Consider the following 14,943-nt stretch of genomic DNA (forward strand, 5'->3'; position numbering starts at 1 on the left):
ATAGCTGCACAAACAAATGGATGGATGAATGAATGGACAAATGAATGGATTAATGAAATTCTTTATGTGACTTAAAGATTGGTAAGAAGTATCATATTCAGAACGCAGTAAGAAAGTTTGATTGTATAGCAGATGGTAAAGGCATTTGGGATCCCCATTAGGCACCATAGGGCAAAGCTTGTTTTCAAGGTCCTGTTACTTCTCCTTTCATCTTTTTACTTCATTAAAACAGGAAACTCTTTTCTATTATCGTTCTTCCAGAGCCTGGCTCTTCATCTTCAAACCAGTAATATGCATAAGATCAAAACTTACTAGCTTAATGCAATATCATCCATAAAGACTACTGAATTCTGAAGCAGCTTCAACATTTAAGGAAGGCATATGGAATGGAAGACTTGCAGGCACACCGACTTCTAGTGAAATATCTATTTTGAGCCTGCCCAGTATTGCTTGAATTGCGGCCACCCTTGCCAACTATTCATACAAGAGAAGTGAAGAGAGCCATAAAAGGTGCTGTGGGGGGGCTGTGGAGGCAGGGAGAGAGAGAAGGGGTTGAAAAGCTAATTAGCTGCTTTACAGGAAAACCCAGAAAAAGTGAGCACTAGTGGGAATGTGGTTTTATCCCTTCAAGAATTCTATTTAGCCTGCCAGGAATTAACCTTGACTGCAATTAGGCCATCAATACCCTTTCAGAAAATGTTCAGAGACCTCAACTTTGTTTAGAGACCTTGTGTGGGTGGAACTTCCTGTTTGCACAGAGAGCAGCATAAAGCTGGGTTGCTCTGGGGAGTGTGGGGACCAGATCGATTGTAGGGAGTAGGGTACAATAGCCTGGTCTCCTCCGGTCCCTTCTCCCTGCACAATGGAGGACAAACTCCTTCATCCAAGTCTTGTTCTCCTCTTCCTGGTCCTCCTGCCCACAGACACCTCAGTCTCTGGAAAACCGTGAGTTCCACACAGAGCATACAGCATGAACTTTCCTTATTTCAGATTCTCTTTTCTATCATTCATTTCATTTTTTCTAAAACTGTCACCTTCTTGTCTTTAAGGTTCTTTTCAACCACGAAGTGTTGTAAATCTGATTTATTCATTCTTTGCTTATGTTTAACCATTTCGTCCCAACTGTTTGGATCTCTGAATCTCTAAATTCAGAGTGATATGCAAAGCTTAAGAAGCATCAGAAATTGATTCTTTTTTAGAGGAATCAATTTTTAGATCTTCATGCTCCTATTGATGTGTTTAAGATTATGCTATTTATCCTTCGTATCTCTCTTAATTTCCCATCTTCTATTTTATAAAATAAAGATAATCCTCTCCCTCAATCAGATCCTGCCATGGAGCACTGTCCTGGAGTATAGACATCTCTAGGGTGCCAAATAAAGGAACAATTTGAAATACTGGTGTTTATGCTGAAAAAGCAAAGGACCCTAATACCAGGGGAGAAATCCTTTTGCAGATCAGGGGTGATGACTTCTCTGCTTAAACAAAACTGAAGGAGAAACTAAAGGAAATGCCATCTGATAGATGATTAGAAGCAAATGTTGATAACCAGGTACTGGGTGATTTTTGGCCTGCAATGCAGAAGCAGCTGCCAGAAGTGGTGACGATACAATCATCTGACCTGCCATTGACTTACTTTGATGTGAATAATTCTTCATAGCACTTTCATCTAACCAAAACAAAAATAGTAAGGGAATTAATGCTAGACCTTGTTTAATTCTTGCAATAAGGAATATCCATCTGTGAATACATAAATTTACTGAAGGAAAAAACATCTCATCATTCTCATTAAAGTTGCGTCTCAAAAGTATTTTAATTTTATATCTAATATGTATGAATCATAATTTGCAATATATCTATTTTATTTTGATCAGTTGTATACTAGTGCTATTGAAAGTTACCCAATCAGAAGAAAATGTTCAATATTTGCAAATTTAATGGTCTCATTATATTTAATAGAAGAGTTAAAGTTATATTTATATACCCACATTAATATTACATATGTATGTATATATGTACGTATGTATATTTGTTAGTAAAGAGTGAAAAAAAATTAGTTAAAATTAAAAAGAAGAGTGATCCATAAAATATTTTGAAGCATAAAAGTCTTAGCATAAACTTCTGTATGTTAAGTGGCATGGAAATTCAAGTTCAAGGAGGAAAATAGGGAAAGACCATTACCAAAAGAACTTTTTGATATTTTTTTAAATAGGTAATATTGGATATCCGATCACTATCATATTTAAGATTCCATGAGAAACTTGTGAAAGTAATCTAAGTTTTAATTTAAAATATCATCAAAAAAATCTTTCACTATTACTTAAAATTGTAATTAGAAAACAGATGTTTACTTGAAAATATGACAGTGGTGCACAGTGTCTAAATTTTATCTTAGGAGTTCTGCGAGCAAAATGTTGGGAAACCACAGTATCAATTTTAAATTATATATCAGGATATTGGGAAAGTTTCTGTCCAGCTCGTGAGTTACCAAGATCCAAATTCAATTCATCTTTGGATGGAGCCATTGTCTAGCTATGAGGTAAAAGGCAGATATTTAAAATGCAAACATCCATGGTCAGGTAACACACTAAGACTTTATTAGTTGCTTACCACCACTGAGACTTTCAACTGATGACTCACTTTCCTTGAGCCTCAGAATCCATATCTGCAAAGAGGAAGCGAGTACTTGCCAGACAGTTTTAACAGGGTTGTTAAACATGTATACAGGGGTACTTCAAAAAGGTCATGGAAAGATTCACACTATCTTGTGTTTTCCCACAAACTTTTTAAGTACCCTCGTATACTGGGTGATATATATACACATATGTATATGTGTACATATGTATATTTTTGTTCGTTTGCTTGTTTTTTAAGGAAAGTTGTGTACTTTGATTGGCTTTTGTACTGTCCACATGCCTGAGAGCTTGCTCGTTTTTACAGCAATCCTAAGGTAAAATAGATTTGTAAAGTGAATAAATGTAACTACCATATTTTTTAATTTGAATCCAGATGCTCACATATTGATGTTCCTTGTAGTAAGGTATGCTAACAAATTTTAGTCTGTTTAAGGCCCATCTCAAGTGTTCACTGCCACAGCATATGACAGAAAGGGAAAATAATCCCCTTGCAAGCCATTCAACAGCAGAGCTCCGTGCATATCACACACCTTTTTCGGTGTAGAGCAAATGATGATAACAAGAGTTGGGATGGAAAACAGTGCTGTTGATAGCAACGTCTCTCCTCCTTCACTTTCCTCGAACTGGACGCCCCCCCTCCCAGGCAGTATATGGTGCTGGTCCCCTCCCTGCTGCACACTGAGACCCCTGAGAAGGGCTGCCTCCTTCTGAGCCACCTGAACGAGACAGTGACCGTGAGCGCGTCCTTGGAGTCTGTCAGGGGGAACAGGAGCCTCTTCGCTGACCTGGTGGTGGAGAAGGATTTATTCCGCTGCGTCTCCTTCACTGTGAGTGTGGCTGCTCGACTGAATGTACTCAGTTCTAGTGGTTAGGGTCGTCGGGATCCAGTATTCAAGATAAGGTTTTAGTAAGCTGGTAAGTTCTTCAGGAAGGAATCTAAATATGGCAACTAAGAGTAGAAATTAAGAAGCAATGCAAGAATTTCCAACCATGGAAGACAAATATTTATAGATATGTTAAAAATCAACTCAGTGATCAATGAGAAATCCTATTAACCAGAAGGGGAAAAAAAAAAAAAAACAGTACGCACTATATGCACTAGACAAAGGGAAAATGTGACTTTCCCTTAAAATTAAAATGGAAAAAAACATTGATAAAGCAAACTAGGTCAAGGTTCAACATGAGCCACTAGTAGTGGACTGACAGGAACACATCAATTCACACTCTTTCTAAGAAAAAAAGTCGTAGAAATTACCCCATGCAAATGCCCGATTCTCTTTAGAGTTTCCTGTTTATGGGATGCTTACAGCCTAGTGTCAATAAAATATTCTAATTTTTTTCATAGCCTTAAGACATGCTTCTTCCATGCCCTTGTAACATCAGCTTGGTACAGATCAGTGTATAATTGAATCAAGACCGTATTGTCTGAGGTGCACCAAAATATGTCTCAGTTATAACCTCTCTAACTGATGTATTTTCGTCTATTTTGTGTTCTGTCTTCCCATTTGTTAAATGACAGAAGTAATTTCTGTCCGTGCCTACTTTCCCAAATGAAAATGAAGGAGTGAAATTAAGTAGAAAGGCCAAGATCTTAGGAAGGAGTAGAACAGAGAATAGGGGAGGAGACCTGGGAGACCCAGTGGTTTTCTCAGGATCTCTTCTATATTTCAGGTCCCAAGGTCATCACCCAATGAGGAGGTAATGTTCCTCACCATCCAAGTCAAAGGACCAACCCAAGAATTCAAGAGGCGAACTACAGTGATGGTTAAAAACGAAGAGAGTCTGGTCTTTGTCCAGACAGACAAACCCATCTACAAACCAGAGCAGACAGGTATGAAGAGGGCTATGGTCAGGACAATTTCCCCTGCATATTCCCCAAACTACGTATAACCCTGGTTCCTTAATAGTTTGTCTTACCAGCCTGTAGGCCGAGTTAGAGTTTTGGGGGCTCATGGAAAAATATTTCTGTTTCAGTAAAATTTCGTGTTGTCTCATTGGATGAAAATTTTCACCCCCTGAATGAGTTGGTGAGTCTCCTTTTATCGACATAAAATCATTATTATCTCTATAAACAGTCTGGGAGTCTGTTTTGAGCATTGGAGGGAGGACCACAGAGAGGAAGAATCTGGTCTTATTAACAGCAATTTCTGGCACTGTAATAATAACACCTGATTCTAATTTAAAACATTATTCCCAGTAAAGAGAGTAGGTAATTCTTCCTGCCTTGGTACTGGTACTCAGTTGTCACACAATTAAACTTATCCTTTTGATAGTTCTACATTGGAAAAATTAGAAAGATACATTAAATAATAGACACAGATAAACCATCAAAAGCCCATGTTCAAATAACTTCTCAGAGATTTAGACTTTTCCTGCACACACTTACCAGAGCCTCTGCTATATAGGAAGAGAGTGATTATCTGTTCCTCTGCACTAAGCCGTATTTGCAATAAGAAACACTGCTGTCTGTTGCAATGCAGTTATCAAATCAAATCTTCATTTTTCTTTCCTACATCTACTTCTCCACTACATTTTATTAGCTCTATCAGAGGCAATTCCTTTCTAGCTCCTAAAGCAAAAGATTATGGTGCAATCCTTGCTTCTCTTTCTTTCACACCCACATCCACTTCACCAGAAAATCATGTCAGCTTAGAATAATATATCCAGACTACTTCTTACCACCTGAATTGTTACAACCTAGTACTGGCCAATATCATCTCTAAACAAAATCACTGCAATAACCTTGAAAACTGGTCTCCCAGTTTCTACTTTTACTCCTCTACTTAAAATCAAACACCACATCCATCACTGTCAGCTTAAACCTGCTTTATTTTTCTTCATGGTACTTACTATCCCCTGAGATACATAAATCTCATATATATGAGGGGGTTTTGACTTATCTGTCCATTTCTATTAGAATGTAACTTTCATGAGGACAGACATATTGTTCTTTTGTGCATTGCTTTATTCTCAGAACTTACATACACAGCATATGAGTAGGCACTTAATGAGTATTAGTTATTAAAGATGAATAAACATTGATAGTAGAGGAGCTATTCCCACTCCTCCTCATTCTTAGAACTACCTAAGAGTTCTATGATGAATCTTAATAATTGGATCTGAACATGATTATTTCCATAGGTTATTTCCATAGGTGTTTATATCTTAATCTGTAAAATTGCATAGCAAAGGAATGTTCTTCTCTGGAATGCTATAAGCACTTAAGTAATGTTAGTAAATCCCATTTCTAATGAATGGAAGTGCACATATATATTTGTTGCTGATGATCTAGTAAGTTCTTAACATTATTTATTAATTGCTTAAAATGGATTAATTAAAAGTTCTGTAAAATTTAACCTGGAATCTTCCTGTTAAGAATTAGTTTACATAAAGCTGTTTTGCTTATAAATCAAAACTATTTAGAATAGTTTAGGACAAGTATAAGCTCCTTTCTTTCTCTTTTGTCTTTCAGATTCCACTGGTATATGTTGAGGTAAGTAACATGAAACATACCATAATTAAAAGGAAAGCAGTAAATTTAGGGGAAATGATCTTATTTGAGAGGTTCTTAAAATATCCCAGATATTTGTCATTAGGGAGAAAACTTCAAATGCACATAGGGTTCGATGGTTACAACTCATCTCCCCTTCCTACCACTCTATTTGTCCTTTTTGTGAATAACATAGGAGTTCCCAAAGATTAATTTATCGTCTCTAATGCTCTGGGTGCAATTGTAAGTTATAATGAATTTATCCACAGGACCCCAAAAGAAATCGCATCACACAATGGCAGAATCTCAAGTTAGAGAGTGGCCTGAAGCAACTGTCCTTTCCTCTCTCATCAGAGCCCTTTCAGGGTTCCTACAAGGTGGTGGTGCAGAGGGAATCAGGAAGGACAGAGCACCCCTTCACCGTGCAGGAATTTGGTATGGATCATGGAAAACCTTGGAACTTTTTTTTCATATTTAAAGTTCTAGGGCTCAGAATTTGAGCTCATTTGGAGCCCTTCCTTTTCCCATGGGTGATATTGGGCTTGGAGTAGAACTAGTTGTATCAAAGTCCAATGAAGACATCAATGATTTGTGAATAGGACTTCATATGACTTGGTTATTTTGTAGCAATATTTAATGCCCCCAAAATGTAAAACATCTTCGTTATAGTAGAGTCTTCTAAAATTCATTAAGGTTACAGGGATCCGTCATAGTCCCTCAACAAAAATCTCCATTTCAGAGAAAGGTGGAAATGGATATATTGGAGAGTGGAGCTACCTTTTCACAGCCCTAGACAATCTGAAAATATTAATGCCCCAAAAGTTGAAAACCAATCACTAACCTCCTTTATCACCAATCAACAGTGCTTCCTAAGTTTGAAGTGCAAGTAACAGTGCCAAAGATAATCACTATCTTGGAAGAAGAGATTAACGTGTCAGTGTGTGGCCTGTAAGTTGTTTTTTTTAATCATTTAAGAGGAATATTTTTATTAAAACATATTGATTACACATATTTATGGGGTAGAGAGTTATATTTCAATAATAACCAAATCAGGATAATTAGCATATTCATCATTTAAAAACTTAATCATTTCTTTGTGATATGGGCATTCGGTCTTCTCTCTTCTAGCCAGTTGATAACGTGCAGTAAATTATTTACGAGACTCACCCTTTGCGGTATTTTGGCTAGTTTCTAAGGGAGGAGTGGCAACACAGACACTTCAAATATTTGGCAAGCATTCCCATCTCTAGAATGTTCTCTTGCTCTCCTATTTTTCCTTTTTATTTTCTTTCATGTCCTTATCTGCATAACTAACTACTTCAAGAGAGGCTGTGCTACCAGTATTGATTCTGGCACACACCAAAAAAAACAAACAACGACAACAAAAAGCAGGATAGTGTTGAAGGGTAGTAGCTTTCTCGTAACTAGAAGTAACCAAACATATATTAGAGAGATAATCAGCATATCGTTATAGGAGTATTCAATTATCAACACATCATTTACCCAACCTTGCATGCATAAGTGGAAAAATAGCTCAGATTCAAACTTTGTAGTGATAGGCATATAACCGAAATCTCATCTAACTCGTTGGTCTACGTATGGCATGTCACATATCTCTCCGCACTGCCGTTTTTACTGAGGAGACTCTCAGTATGGTCCCTTTTACCCTTGAAAATTCATGTTTTCTGGATCTTATGCTCCCACCTCTGGTAGCCCAGTAGTAGCACTAGCATTAGAGCAGGCAGAGTGAAAAAACCAGTCCTGCCTAAAGACCATATATGTAATGCACCTACTAATCACCTAGGCTTCTGCCCCAGCACTGTGTCAGAGTAATGGCCACCAAGTTCTTGGTCACACATAACTGGTGAGCCAACGCTCCTACAAATCCAGATATAAAGGATTCAAACAGGAAAGGAAGTAAATGCTTTGAAAATATAGCAATCGTTTACGACATATTTATGGCACAGCCCTATTTTTGTAAAATAGCAAACAAGTAAAATTTGATGTAAATAGAGAGGCTGCACGTGGAAAGAAATTGATGGAAGGAGAGACATTGTCATATTAATAGTTATTAATAGTTTTTATTACCAGACAGGCATTAGGGCATTCATTTCTTCTCTTGGTTTCTTGTTTTGCTTTGTTTTGTTTTGTTTGCTACTATTGTTTTTTCTTTGAAGAATAGGTTTAGATTTTGTAATACACAAGACATTTTTAAAGATGAAATTGAAAAGAAAAAAAATCAAGAAAAAAACTTAATAAAAGAAGAATGTAGTAAATTTCAGCTTGTTATACTGGAGATTTCTAAAAGAGAAGAGTTGTTACTCAGTTCACTTGCCTTCAATACTGTATGAGCTCGACAGAGAGTGACTATACTGCAGCTAAGGGGGGAATATAAATAGGTAGAAAATGTGGAGGTTCAATGCCTCCTTTGATTCATTTGACAATGTCCTCATGACAGATACACATATGGGAAACCTGTCCCAGGACATGTGACCGTGAAGGTTTGCAGGAAGTTTGGTAACCCTTCCGACTGCTTTGGTGAAGAGTCACAGGCTTCCTGTAAGAAATTCAGTCAACAGGTAGAGTGAAAACTGTTCCTTCTAGGAATTAGCAATAAAGGCATTGTTGACAGGCTGTGAGTTGCAACATGGTGCTAACTCAGAAAGAGAACTATATGGAAGAGAATTCCATGCTAGCTACTGTAATTTTTAAAAAAATCAGCGAACGAGCACAATAAGAATTATTTATGTCTTGTATTTGGACATTGTGGATGTTCCAAAATGATAGAAGTTGAGCCATCCAAAGCCTCGATGGGTATCTACTTCTAGGAAGGAAAGAGAAAAAACATACCTCCTTACCTGCCTTGGCTGGGATGGGTATCAATTCTGTTTTCTTTCTATGAGCAAGAGCCTAACACATAGCCCCACCTAGATACCAGGGACATGGGAACACAGTTCCCAGATGAGCAGCCGCTGCAAGCCACAGTTCTATTATACAGGAGGAGGAACAAGACTTTGGTGAAGAGTTAGTTGCCTGCTACAGTAAGATTACCCAAAAAAATTTAAGTCATTTCTATCTCATTTTATCTAGAGAATTTTAGATAATAAGGAATATACCAGTCAACTATACACAAGATATTATTTTGAATTGTAGTACTAATTAGTCCCTAGAGAATATTTATTGTGTCCTTATCATAGAAAATGCCTAGATTATGTTGTCTCAAAAAAATCCCACCAGAGTAACTGTCCAGTACGATATGCGTTAGGTTTCGTATTTTATTTTCTCTCCTCTTAGCTAAACAACCATGGCTGCTTCTCTCAGCAAGTAAAAACCAACATCTTCCAGCTGAAGAGGCAAGGATATGAAATGAAACTTGAAGTGGAGGCCAAGATCCAAGAAGAAGGAACAGGTTTGTGTACCACCTGGATATGGGAGAAAAAACAGTGGACACTGATTTACTGTTCCACCCAAATTATGAACTGTAAGGGAGGAGGTAATATAAGAAGTTCAGGGACATCATCTTTTCAAGAATGAATTTATTTTTTTCTTTTTCTTTTACAGCGGTAGAATTAACTGGAAGCGCATCGACTGAAATCACAAGAACCATAACCAAACTCTCATTTGTGAAAGTGGACTCGTACTTTAGACAAGGGATCCCATTCTGTGGGCAGGTGGAGTATTTTACAACTCACTAGTCAAACTGGGTACTGTCACCTAGCTAACAGAATAGGTATGGTTTCTGTTATTAAAACTATTATAGCTGTTTATTTATTTATTTATTTTGTGGCTGGCTGGTCTGGGGATCTGAACCCGTGACCTGGGTGTTGTAAGGCTGCACTCTAACCAACTGAGCTAACCAGCCAGCTCTAAAACCACAGGTGTTTAATGTTATCAGTTAATATAACCAAAGGTGTAAAAGATACCAAAGTTTGATTAATATATCTAAATGTATAAAACCTTATAAGAATAGATTCCTCTGTAAATTGGTATATGAAATCTATAAAGTCATTTTGAAGCCCTATTGAAATTAGTAAAATTTTTTTCTCACTTTTGGAACAGCATTGTATATCACTCAATCTCTTTTTCATGGTTTACCAGGCAGTCTCAGGTTTTTATGACTTTTTTTAACAAGAATCTCAAAATTCATGGTGACCAATTACCTTATCCTTCTAACACTGACTTGTATGGAAATAGGTAGGTAGGTGGTTTTAATTTTTATTTTGAAGTATTAAAGATTTTACTATATATAGTGTTTCTTTTATGGATATTATATTTGTATTAATTTTCTATAATAACAATTATATTTTTTTTTAAAGTAAACATAAGGGTAAAATACTGCTGTTTAGTGTTCCCAGATCTTAAAATTATAAATTTTCTCACAGATTTACAAAAAAAAAAAATCTTCTATTGTGATTCTTCTATTGTCAGCACATGGATTGTCTGACTCCAGAAATTCGAGGTAATAGTTGCATATACCTCAATGCATAATTACTACATATCATGTTCTTAATGGAAACGAGACAGGATTTAAGCTATATATGGTATAAAAGACAGAGAAACTAGACTCAACAAAGTGGAGTACATTCTAGAAAATTAGCTTATGTTATGACAGCAAAACGTATCCAGAAACCTTGGCCGCTTCCTAAAAATGAAAGTACAGTCTACTTTTAAATTTCTCAGAGGCATAACATACCTTTTATATTTTATTGCTGCTAAATAACTATCCTACTTGTCATAAGAGTCTCTCACTAGAAGAGAAAGAATCAGAATTTTGTGCCTATTCTTGTCTTTGTACGTGCAACCCGCATTTCACTGGCAAACTTAGAAATACTGATCCAAGTCAGACCATCATGCCTATCAACCTGAAAAAAGAGTCACCATGTTAGCGGTAATTTGCCTTTATGGACTTACTTGATACTGTGTGCCTCTTCTCATTTCACATTTTTCACATGGGAAGTGAGTCATAAAATCTGCCTGCCTTCCAAAAGGTTGAAGATCTAGGTTGAGAAGCAGATACCATACGTAAAACAGCTAGAGAACCACGCAAGACAATGTACTAACAATTGCTTACTTGTGCACTTATGACATTTTAGAACACTGATCCTTACAAAGTTAATGGCCTAGCACAAAATAAGCGTTTGGGACTCAGCTAAATTTGGCTAAGTAAGGAATTAAAAATGTTTATCGCTATCTTACTCTTGTGGTCTGTGACTCTCCAGGAATTATATATAATACACAGCATTTCCAAAATATCCAGAGTACATTTTTCTGATCACCCCTATTATCATCCCTATCATTTACAATCCCTTCACATTGATTTATTTTTCTCTTAGGAATGTTTACTACTAAATAAGTGTAAATTATTTATATACTTATTTGACATCTTTCTTTTTTAGTAAGTGGTAACCTCTGTGATGGAAGGAACTTTGACTTGTTCACTGCTATATCCCCAATGCCTGGAACCGTGTTCAACATATAAGAGGCACTTAAAAAATATTCGTGATAAAGTGAATATGTTTGGTGCCTATTGGTTATTATCCATATAACTTATCCACAGTTTTTAATCTTCAGGTGCGCCTAGTGGATGGGAAAGGCATCCCTATGCCGAGTAAAATGATCTTCATCACAGCTGATGCGGCTAACCATCACTCCAATGCCACCACTGATGAGCACGGCTTGGTGCAGTTCTCCATCAACACCACAAGTGTCACGGGCACCTCTCTCACCATTAGGGTAAGTTTGGAAGGAAGTTACAAATGACATAGAGTAGCCTTGAAAATAAGGTTGCAACCTAAAAGTGATGAACTTTCAAATTGTGTTTAGTCCTTTGGAGGGAAAAAACTAGAAACTAGAAGCCAATTTAAGGTCAATTTTTTAAAGTTTATGAAAAGGAGGCCGTATATTATGGTTAACGTACAGGTTCTACTTTAGCGACATTGTAGGAACATAAAATGGTACAGCTACTATGGGAAACAGTATGGCACTTCCTCAAAAAAGAAAAAAATAGAATTAGCATATGATACAGCAATCTTACTTCTAGGTATATGTATATAACAAGTGAATTGAAATCAGAGTCTCTAAGAGATATGTGCACACCCATGTTCATAGTGTCACTATTTGTAATAACCAAGAGGTGGAAGCTACCCTAATTTCCATCAATGGATGAATGAATAAACCAAATATGGTGTGTGTGTGTGTGTGTGTGTACACAATGGAATAGTATTCAGCCTTAGAAAGGAAGGAGATTCTATCACATGCCACAACATGGATGAGTCTTGAGGACACTATGCTAAGTGAAATAACAAAAAGACAAATACAGTATGCTTCCACTTATATGAGGTTTCTAAAGTAGTCAAAGTCATAGAAACAGAAAATACAATGGTGGTTTCCAGGTGCTGGGAGAGGGAGAAATGGGAAATTGCTGTTTAATCGGTGTAGAGGTTTAGTTTTGCAAAATGAAAAGTTCTAGAGATCAACAGATACACTTAACACTACTGGACTGTACACTAAAAAATGGTGAAGATGGTAAATTTTATTTTGTATGTTTTTTACCACAATTACAATTGGTAAAGGGCCATGAAAATCAACTACATTGTATAATGATAAATAAAAAAATAAAAAATAAATTAAAAAACTAAACCTTAAGGAAACAAACATGACTCAAAACAAAATATAAATATAAAGATTCAACTTATCAGTAAGATAAAATGATTCCAAATTTGTATATATCTGATAACACGATATCAAAACTAGAAAGCAAAAACTGATAGAACTTCAAGGAGAAACAAACTCACAAATTTGATCTAATAGACACATAAGCTATATTCGATGATTGAAGATACACATTCTTTACCAGTATATTTTCAAAAACCACATTTACAAAAACATCTATAAAAATGTTTTATATACAGGGCCATAAATCAAGTTCCAACAAATTTCAACAGTTAAATCATACAGAAATGTTTTCTGACCTCAATGCAATTAATCTAGAAATCAAAGACAAACATATCTAAAAATTCCCATCTGTTTGTAAGTGAATAAATATACTTCTAAATAGCTAATGGGACAAACAAAAAAATCAGAAAATAAAAGAAAGTGTGGTTTCCAGAATCAGAATCAGAAAAACTGGTTGAAAACACTGACTCAACCCTATATTAAGGGCAAATAACTAAAACCTCTATACTTCATTTTCTTATCTGTAAAATGGGTGCAATATTAATACCTAATGCTCGAGGTGATAGTGGGGATTAAATAAAATAATACAGGTTAAAGCACATAGTAAGCGCCCTTTGACTATTACGTATTTTACTATAAAAGCCCATTTTAATGCAATTACATTTAGTTTCAAAAATATACACTGCATAAATTACTGTCTTACTTTTTGTCCTGCTATTCTAATTTTCTCCAGATGGCATATTCATATACATATAACTTGTTTTGTATACCACACTGTCCTCAATTCATCAATAGAAATGTAGGCATATGTTGATAAATATATGGGTAGGCAATATATATTACATAATGATAGTGATGAAAAACTCCTACCTCTTAAATGTTTTCATGTTGGTATGAGGAAAGAATAAATAGTATATTTTATTGATTCAGTTTTAAATGGATGGTATAAAAGCCCATAGTTCTAATAACTCAAACTTAAACGTTTATTTATTTATCATCAATCAAGAAGTGTCTTGAATGCTATGTGCCCGGCACTGTGCTAGTCCTGACAATGAAAATACTATTTTTAAATGTTCCCTCTTTTTTGATGATTATATATATATATATATATATATATATATATATATATATATATATATATATATATATATATGCTATCACTAGAACATATGTTGAGGTAAAAACAAAGTATTTTGCTGGCACAAGGATTTACTCATGCTACTTGGGAGCTGTGAATGAGGATAGGGGAAATCTGGCAAGAGCTAGGAAACAACTTGAACATGGAGAAAAGTTGGAAATACAACCCAGACAGGACCTACGAGGTATAAGAATCCAGAACCAAAGGAAGCATTAAAAAGAATCAGCCTAAGATAGCCCAGGAGAGGTAGACTTCAGCTAATTCACCAGCTCAACTCTTGAACCAATGTTTTGTACATACCCCTGAGGTTGCAATGTTTTATTTATTCCTAATACCCATTTGAAACCCATCATAAAAGAGGCAGCTACTTTCTGAAGCACAGTTTTTCCATTTCTGGAGATTATTTACCCTCCTCAGTGAGGTTTCATAGCTCCAGTGGCTCTGTCTGCATAGGTGAAGTAGCCAAAGAGATTTCAAGCAAGATAAATTAGAGCAAAGGATGCCTCCTTTCATGCCCTTCAGAAATGTAAATACCAACCCCAGGAGCCTATGCAGTGTAAAGGCACCAACCATGCCTGCATTTGATACACATGGACAAAATAAGGTGCCCTTGTCATACTTTTTACTGTGGAGTGAAAGATCTCTAGCTACTACTTAAGGTAGGGACAGTCAAGCAGTTTTGTGAGAACAGTAATTCTTTATACAATTTATGAAATCGTATTGTTTTTCTAATTCGTTAGGTAAGACACAAGGATCACCATTCCTGTTACGGCTACCAATGGCTGACAGAAGAGAATGAGGAAGCACACCACACTGCCTACCTCGTGTTCTCCCCGAGCAAGAGCTTTGTCCACCTTGAGCCTGTGCCTGGCCAGCTGCCCTGTGGCCAAACTCAGATGGTCCAAGCACATTACAGTCTGAATGGACAGGTCCTGAAGGAACTGAAGGAGCTAGTCTTCTATTATCTGGTGAGAAGGGAGGTCACCGTGTTGACTTGTCTGTAC

At 36.3% G+C, this 14,943-nt stretch overlaps 1 protein-coding gene across 1 annotated transcript in view; it reads left to right on the forward strand.

The window, feature by feature from the left end:
• The first annotated feature begins 832 nt into the window (after nt 1-832).
• A2M (alpha-2-macroglobulin) overlaps nt 833-14,943 on the forward strand; it is a 69,408-nt gene continuing 55,297 nt past the window's right edge. The window contains exons 1-12 of the mRNA XM_063115760.1: nt 833-945; nt 3,280-3,463; nt 4,308-4,467; nt 4,611-4,663; nt 6,109-6,129; nt 6,396-6,561; nt 6,990-7,074; nt 8,585-8,705; nt 9,421-9,535; nt 9,688-9,797; nt 11,698-11,859; nt 14,680-14,907. Coding sequence (XP_062971830.1) covers nt 863-945; nt 3,280-3,463; nt 4,308-4,467; nt 4,611-4,663; nt 6,109-6,129; nt 6,396-6,561; nt 6,990-7,074; nt 8,585-8,705; nt 9,421-9,535; nt 9,688-9,797; nt 11,698-11,859; nt 14,680-14,907 — 1,488 coding nt within the window. The 5' untranslated portion in view covers nt 833-862. The remainder of the gene's footprint in view (nt 946-3,279; nt 3,464-4,307; nt 4,468-4,610; nt 4,664-6,108; nt 6,130-6,395; nt 6,562-6,989; nt 7,075-8,584; nt 8,706-9,420; nt 9,536-9,687; nt 9,798-11,697; nt 11,860-14,679; nt 14,908-14,943) is intronic.

This window comes from Cynocephalus volans, chromosome 12 (genome assembly GCF_027409185.1).
Source record: "Cynocephalus volans isolate mCynVol1 chromosome 12, mCynVol1.pri, whole genome shotgun sequence".
NCBI classification, from domain to species: domain Eukaryota; kingdom Metazoa; phylum Chordata; class Mammalia; order Dermoptera; family Cynocephalidae; genus Cynocephalus; species Cynocephalus volans.